The sequence below is a fragment of the Teleopsis dalmanni genome, chromosome 2, assembly GCF_002237135.1.
Source record: "Teleopsis dalmanni isolate 2A chromosome 2, ASM223713v2, whole genome shotgun sequence".
Classification (NCBI taxonomy): domain Eukaryota; kingdom Metazoa; phylum Arthropoda; class Insecta; order Diptera; family Diopsidae; genus Teleopsis; species Teleopsis dalmanni.
In genome coordinates this window covers 126,228,470-126,236,427 of record NC_051847.1, presented here as the reverse complement: position 1 = coordinate 126,236,427, position 7,958 = coordinate 126,228,470, and the positions used below count along the sequence as shown (strand labels likewise).

The window sequence follows — 7,958 nt, the reverse complement described above, 5'->3', positions numbered from 1 at the left end:
TTACCATGAAGAGTGTAAGAAAGAGTGTGGTTTTGTTTTTTGGTTTTGATTTTTTGAGAGTAATATAAAATTTCGTTGCGCCAAATCATACAAAATTTACTGCGCAAATATTTAACAAAAAGTAGTTAAAATTTTGCAAACACTTTAATAGCAGTTACCAAAAAGTAGGTATAGCACAATTTTTATACCAAAAATTAAAAAATATACGTCCATATGTTTGCTGTCAAAACTGCAAAACAGACAATATTTTAACTCTTTTTATAAGGGTACGCATGTATTTCCTGTTAAAATTTTTTAATAGGGTTCTGAATACACCTGACTATAAGCAAAAGCTCTTGCGTGTAACGCATTCATAAGCTTAGTTTTCCACATGATATTCAGTTGACTTTTACATATAAATTAAGTTTTTACTTTAATAATTTTTTGCTTTTAGTTTATGTATATTTAAATTTGCAATTAATTTTTAAAAGTATTGTAATTATTATTCTGTTAATATTGTATTTGTAAAAATCTGTAAAAAATTATAACCAATATATAATAGTGGATATGCCTCTTGGGGAACCGACATATAAACTCGGTAAAGCACCTTTATGCATACCTCTTGGGTGGTGTGGAAAATGCATACCAAATCTTGAACTTTGGTCGAATAAACTACATAGCTAAATAAACTAAATGTAGAAATAGGAAAATACAAGGAATGTAAAAAATTTGTTATAGTTCTTTTTTTAAATTTTCACACAATAATGATGAAAGAAAATTAATTTTCATTTAATTTCTATGCATATTTCTAATAAAACAGTTTAACGAAAGTATTTTACTATTTATTTTAAAATATTAGTAAGTGTGCATTTTATGTTCACATTGAGATTAAAATATTTAAAACATAAACATAAGGCGCTACATGTTAATGATCATATCATGAACCCTAATAAATTTATGTTTTTAAGATCATTTAAATTCTGAAGAAAATATTCATATATTCTATACATAAACAACACAAAAAAAAATAAATATGTTTTTAATTTTTATATTATGTAAATATTTATAATATTCATTAAACAGATGAACTAAAAATGTATAGCATATATCTCGTTTAAATCTTGCATTAATTCTGGTAAATAATCAAGTCTATTTCATTTCATAACAATAATAAATTATGTAAACAACTTGTACTTCTTTTAATTAAACTTAGCTAATATTTTTAAATACTTTAGTATTTATATATAAATATATTTTATAATCATAATATAAAATTAAAATTTTTCAATATTAAAATTTAAAAATTGTTAAATTTTATATAAAAATATATCTTCATAAGAAAAACTCATAAATCCGACAATGAATGCGCATGCACCCACTCTTATCAATAGATTTTTCGCTACTGATCACACACTAATGTACGTAAATTAATAATAAGTATTATTCACCACATACATTTAGAGCGGATGCGCGCACATCCTCCCTTATCAACAGATTTATTGTTACTAATCAATTAGAAATGCATGCAAGGCAATGATACGTACCACACATTTAAAGGGAATGCGCGTACACCCTTCCTCATCAACATATTTTTTGGCACTAAATTTAAAAATTAAGTCTTCGCAGAGAAACACAATTTATCATGGATCACTTAAGTGCTGCCGTATAAAAAAGTGAATTGGTAGTAGCTTCAATCTTTGTTATTAATTTCACATCAAAACGGTATTTAATGCTATTATATCAAAATTGTTTTTGAAATAATGTTTTACACGCTCTAAAAATATATAAGAAAATATAACTCACTAAATAAGAAATATTCAAAACTGTTTGTTTTTATTTAATTAAAAAATTTGCTTCTACAAAAGTTTGTTGCCGAACGTAATAAATTAAAATATTATAAAATTCATATGAAAATAGCAACAAAAATTAATTTACTGAATATATATTACATTATTAAACAAACTAAACTGATTTAAATTAATTGATTCAAATTATTATATATTAATTTATAAATTTATTTATCATATATTACTTGTTACAATATATATTTTGTTTACGTAATGTAATATTATTAACCAAATAAGGAAGCATAAGTTTTTTATATTACTAAAAAGTTAACATATGATTAACAAGTAGCAGCAAATTATTATACTGCAACCCCAAAAAGAGAGCAATTTGATGTTATCGTGGTAAGATCACATGTATTTAATACGTGTGCTGAAATGTTATAAAAAATAAGTTTTCAAAAACAATTTCAAATGCACTCTCACGAAGTGGGCGGAGTTTCCGTTCTTGTAAAGATATTCTTTGGTACATACGAATTTTCCAGTTAACTGTCAACGAATGATTTCGTTAATTATTCGTATTTCGTAACAAACACGTTAATTTTTTTCTATTTATTTTTTCACTGTTAAAAGGCATGAACAATTATATCTTATTCACAATCATGTAAAAAAGATATTCTCACGAATAATTACAAATAATTATTATTCATATTCGAAGTTTTAACTTTAAATGTTATAAATATCTTTCATATGTAAGCCTAATAAAATTTCTATCGAAAGTAGTGCTTATTTTATTTGTTCTTTTGCGACATGCTTACAAAAGAAAATACCTATAGTCGAATATAATCGAATTTATAAATTCTAAGTGACGATATGTCTGTCAACTATATTACTTATATATATTTAAATAATTCAAAGACATTGCATATGTCGCATATATATATGTTATCGCGAAAATAAGTCATTAGATTGCTTAGAATTATGTACATATAAGAGTATACTAAAAGTACAAATATGTATAATAAAAATAATATTTTGTGCATTATTGCCTCGATGTACCTCAAAATAATTATTTACATCAAAACTTAGCAAACTTTGCTTTTAAAAATTTATAATCAAATGAAAACTTATTAAATTTATTTACTTATTCAGTTATATATTCTTTTATTGAGACGTTGTTTCGGAATTGCTAGTAAAAAAAATAAAACGTCAATTTTGATTTTGAGATTTTGATTTACAAAAATTTTAAATTAAATATACGTTAATTGATCTTGGACGAGTACCGTTTCAAATATTTTACCGCTTAAGCCAATATGAATAAATTAGATCAAACTTTAGATGATGTTCAAAACACACGCTTCGACAATACCTACCATGACTTTTTGGCGTATATGGTTAAACAAAGTGTGTTTACATCCATGGAAGTAAAGTGCATTCTTTTGGTTTATCATAAATACGTACTCGCCAATGGACCCAAAGCAAAAAATATGACTAGAAAACAATTCTTTCATCTATTTTTAGTTCTTTTCCATATTTATGATTTGCAGATTATCGAACGGATCCTTTTACATCTGACATCGGAGCAAATTAAAGATGTGGATCCAATAGCGTTTGTTAAATTGTTTTCAGTTTTTATGACTGATAAATTAGAACATAGGATGAGATTTGCATTTCAGGTAAGATATATTTATCTAAATGTTGGCTTTTACAATTGAATTTAAAATTTTAGATTTATTTTTATAATAATTATGCACTTTTGTTAGATATATAATGTACAGGGTACTGGCTATCTGAATCGTGAAGTCGTTACACAAGCTGTTGAGAAATTTTTCATTGGTGACGACGAAGATGAAATCAATGAACTACGTTCGGTAAATATAATGAAATTCATTTATACTCAACGCAGATGACAATCATACAACAATTTTTGGGGCAACCCCTAAAGTTGATCTGATTAAACTTTGTGGAACTGATATTCTTTTGGTTGCGCTTTGTAGTTGTCATCTGTGTTGGTAATCAAAATAGAGTAGACTAGGATCTGATTTATTTCTTACATACTAGGATATGGTTGAATTATTATTTCAAAAATTTGATGTGGATAAGGATGGTGTCATATCTTATGAAGATTATTCTAGCGTAGTTTCAAAGCAACCTTTGCTAGTGTGCTTTCTTGGCGAGTGCTTGCCTTCAGCTGGTATACAGCAAAGTATTGCAGTTTGTGCCAATGTTATATCCAAGGTCAGTAACGATCTTAAAAATCCACATGTAAATATAGAGGAAACAGTACGTAAACCTAGTACATCTGCTGGTTTATCTGGGTTAAATAATCTCAAAACCAAGAAGTAATCAACGAAAATTATTTATGTTAACGTTAATGATGGAATTATTTTGGTTGAGATATTTAGTAAAAAATTCAATTAAATTGTATAACTGTAATGACAACAATTTTATTAATTCTTTTGTAATAATGTGGAAAACGCTTTAATATCAGTGATACTGAATTATTTTCAGTAATTATTTCTTTTAATTACTCATATGGTAAGTTTTAAAATTAATTAACTGCTTTATTTATTCATTTGATTCAAAAATTGTTGGTCAATTTTATTTTTAAATAAATAACGCTCGTATAAAAACGTATAATACTAACATATAGGAAGCATATTGTAATAAAAAAATTGTTGGAAACACGAAATACAAAAAGCGTTTAACGGGCGGCATGGAGGAAATGGAGGAAAAGATATTTATCTTAAAATGGTGAACAATAACTGGAGAATTAAAATGTACTCCCATAAATACGCATGTATATAAAGAGTTTAACAATAAAAAGACTCACGGAAACGTCTGATGTAAACAGTTCAGTATACTTAAATGGAAGACATTGCAGTGTACACGTTATGTTTTATTACTTATACTAGTCTGTGATTATGCGTGCTACTTAAATTTGTTATTAATAGAGAGGACTTTGAACCGGAACTAAATAGAATTCGATCATTTTGTTTAAATGAAAGCCGAAAAAAATATATAAGCTTATTTTATTTCAGTACGTCAGGACCTATTTAACACCCACACTTGTTTTCAGTTGTCGCTTTTTTGTGTATATAGACGTATTTTTATGAATTCGAATTATACTTTATTGCTCGGGAATATAGTTAAACTAGATCATATTCTGAACTAAAATTCATTGCTAACTTTTTAAAATTAGTTTATCTTAAAAGAATTTATACAAAAATTTTGTAATGACAATATATGTAATTTTTAATACAAACACATAAAATATATTCCTTGGAAACTGAGGAAAAATTGATATTTTTATCGAAACTAATTGACAAATCTTTTTTTATAGACCAAGTCGCAAAAATTCTCGGTTCGAAACCCTGGTTTAAGCTATATACACGGTTGCCACTTGAAAATTCTTTCCTGTACCAAAATTGGTTTAAAAAGGTACCATTTCTGTAAAAAAAAGTCCAAAATTTTTTTGGACCTTCTTATTTTTTCTTTCTGTGTTTTTCATAGTGTTATATATGAACAATATATAAAATAGTGCAAAGTTGCAATTATAAAAAAAATTAATTGAAAATATCCACAATAAAGTTGGGTCATCAAAAATGTACCATTTTTTGAACATGAGTACCAAACGAAAAAAAAAGTACCAATTTTGGTAGTAAAGTATCATAAGTGGCAACCGTGGCTATATATAATTTTTTCAGTTAAAAATTTTACTCAGCTTTTACTGATTAATGTTGAAAAAATTATTATTATATTTTAAACATACCTAATGTCATATATATAACGATACCTATTACGGGTGAATATAAGCAATTCACAATATAGTGTCAGTTATATCCGTTTAGTTTATACAGATATATATAAAAGTTTATGTGATTATACATGTACTTCATATATAAAAAATTATACATAATATAGCCCTTATTAATCATTTAATTTTATTTAATATAGTTTTTTTGAACAATTAATTTATCTCGATAACATTAATTATATAAATTTAATAAAAATTATATGTAGAACATTTAAAATTTACAAATTTTTTTCAGTGTTTTTAAGCACTACATAATTTTACCTCAAACAGCTGTTAAGTGTCAAATGCTTATCAATATATAACATTAAGCAGAACGATGTCGAGTCGAATCCGCAGAGCGATTTGTGAAAAAGTAAGAAAATCCTGACTTTTAAAATGTGATGAAAGAAAAAATCATAATTTAAGCAATTTAATGGCAGATTTCACAGATTACAAAGTGTGACAATATTTATTATGAGCTTGATTTGCCCATAAAAAAGCAACAAAGTTTGTTAAAGAATCCCACGCTGTACTGGAAGCTAACAGGAGCAGATCAACAGCAACAAGAAATTCTGCATGCATTACCCGCTATTAGTTTTCAGCAAGATGTGGTACAAAATGTGCGCATACTACCGGCACAAGATAAATCAAGTAGAATAGTGGAATTTCTGTTACAACCGGAAGCATTTATAGCAGATCTGTTAGATGAAAAATCAAGAAACCAATCAATACCGCAAATCAATGAAAATGTAGTCTTCGAATATAGTTCACCGAACATAGCAAAACCATTTCATGTGGGTCATTTGCGTTCAACCATAATTGGAAATACGCTTGGGAATCTTTACAGGCAATTAGGTTACAATGTAACAAAATTAAATTATTTAGGGGATTGGGGTACACAATTTGGCATGCTACAAATCGGTGTAGAAATGTTAAATGTAACATCTGAACAAATGAAAACTGAACCTATTGCCACACTCTATAATGCTTATGTAGCGGCAAATACGGCAGCTAAAACAGATCCGAATATAACAGAAAAAGCACGTCGCTGTTTTAATGAATTAGAAATTGGAACAAACAGTGAAACTACTCAACAATGGCAACTATATCGGGAATATACTATAGCAGAACTAGACCGTATGTATGCAAGATTGGGTGTAAAATTTGATTTTTACGATTGGGAATCACAATATTCGCAGCAACAAATTTCCAGCATTTTAAAAAGTTTATCCGAAAAATCCTTGCTACTTAATGAACAAGATGGGCGTAAGGTTGTGCAGGTTGATGACCGGCGTGTACCACTAATAAAAAGTGATGGTTCCACTCTGTACTTAGCACGAGATATTGCTGCGCTAATTGATCGTTTTAAACGATTTCAATTTAATAATATTTTTTACGTAGTGGATAGTGCTCAAACAGACCATTTCAATGCGTGTTTCAAAACAACTGCTGCTCTTTGTCCAGACATATCATTATCAAAACTAAGACACATAAAATTCGGTCGCATTTTAGGAATGAGTACACGAAGCGGTAATGCAGTATTTCTGCGTGATGTACTTGATGAGGCTAGAGACATAATGCATGAGAAACAACTGAAAAGCACAAGTATTTATTAGTAAAATTTTATATGTTTCATAAGAAAAAAATATTACTTGACTTATAGCTACCAAAGTAAATATATCCATTACAAACGACGACAAACTTGTGTCCGATGCTTTGGGCGTATCAGCTGTAATTATAAATGATTTAAAGCAAAGGCGCCAACGTGATTATGAATTCAATTGGGAAAAAGCACTTCAAGTCAATGGTGACACTGGCATTAAACTGCAATACACACACTGTCGCTTATCTAGTTTGCTTGAAAATATGGCTGATATCAATACAATAGATGCAATACCTAACCTCCATTATTTACAGGAGCCAATTGCTGAAGAGCTACTTTATGAAATTGCGCGCTGTGACCGCGTACTATGGCTCACTAAAGAACACCTAGAGCCTTGTATTTTAGTTAATTATTTGTTTAGTTTATGGTAAGTTTATGGTGTATGATAAAATTCACTGATTCAAATTAATATAAAATTAAATATCTTTCCTAGCAACACTACCAGTCGTGCTTTAAAATTGTTAAACATTAAGAGTGAAACTTGCACCAGTAAGCAACAAAATCGCATTTTACTATTTCGAGCTGCCAAGCATACGTTAAATAAAGGCATGAAAATTTTGGGCTTAAATCCTCTTAATAAAATGTAATTAATTATTAAATACAATTTCGATTCTAGTTTTATTTAATTTAATAGAATGCAAATATAATACAAATATAAAATATTTGTTGTATTAACGCTTTTTCCAAGTATATTTACGACGCGCACCTTCTTGACCAAACTTCTTACGCTCGCGGC

The 7,958-nt window shown here is 28.0% G+C and overlaps 2 protein-coding genes across 2 annotated transcripts; both read left to right on the top strand.

The window, feature by feature from the left end:
• The first annotated feature begins 2,919 nt into the window (after nucleotides 1-2,919).
• LOC119673796 (EF-hand calcium-binding domain-containing protein 1-like) lies at nucleotides 2,920-4,199 on the top strand. The gene is made up of 3 exons (XM_038084854.1): nucleotides 2,920-3,439; nucleotides 3,527-3,634; nucleotides 3,825-4,199. The coding sequence occupies exons 1-3, from the start codon at nucleotides 3,077-3,079 to the stop codon at nucleotides 4,107-4,109; spliced, it is 756 nt and encodes a 251-aa protein (XP_037940782.1). The 5' UTR covers nucleotides 2,920-3,076; the 3' UTR covers nucleotides 4,110-4,199.
• Nucleotides 4,200-5,826: 1,627 nt separating this feature from the next.
• Nucleotides 5,827-7,826, top strand: LOC119673795 (probable arginine--tRNA ligase, mitochondrial). The gene is made up of 4 exons (XM_038084853.1): nucleotides 5,827-5,932; nucleotides 6,000-7,164; nucleotides 7,223-7,589; nucleotides 7,656-7,826. The coding sequence occupies exons 1-4, from the start codon at nucleotides 5,897-5,899 to the stop codon at nucleotides 7,807-7,809; spliced, it is 1,722 nt and encodes a 573-aa protein (XP_037940781.1). The 5' UTR covers nucleotides 5,827-5,896; the 3' UTR covers nucleotides 7,810-7,826.
• The last annotated feature ends 132 nt before the right edge of the window (nucleotides 7,827-7,958 follow it).

Excerpts from the sequence above, each read along its gene's own strand:
- LOC119673796 (XM_038084854.1), top strand. The coding sequence starts at position 3,077 with ATGAATAAATTAGATCAAACTTTAGATGATGTTCAAAACACACGCTTC. Across the intron at positions 3,440-3,526 it reads GGATGAGATTTGCATTTCAG|ATATATAATGTACAGGGTAC; the intron begins GTAAGATATATT and ends CACTTTTGTTAG. Across the intron at positions 3,635-3,824 it reads AAATCAATGAACTACGTTCG|GATATGGTTGAATTATTATT; the intron begins GTAAATATAATG and ends CTTACATACTAG.
- LOC119673795 (XM_038084853.1), top strand. The coding sequence starts at position 5,897 with ATGTCGAGTCGAATCCGCAGAGCGATTTGTGAAAAA. Across the intron at positions 5,933-5,999 it reads GCAGAGCGATTTGTGAAAAA|ATTTCACAGATTACAAAGTG; the intron begins GTAAGAAAATCC and ends ATTTAATGGCAG. Across the intron at positions 7,590-7,655 it reads AATTATTTGTTTAGTTTATG|CAACACTACCAGTCGTGCTT; the intron begins GTAAGTTTATGG and ends TATCTTTCCTAG.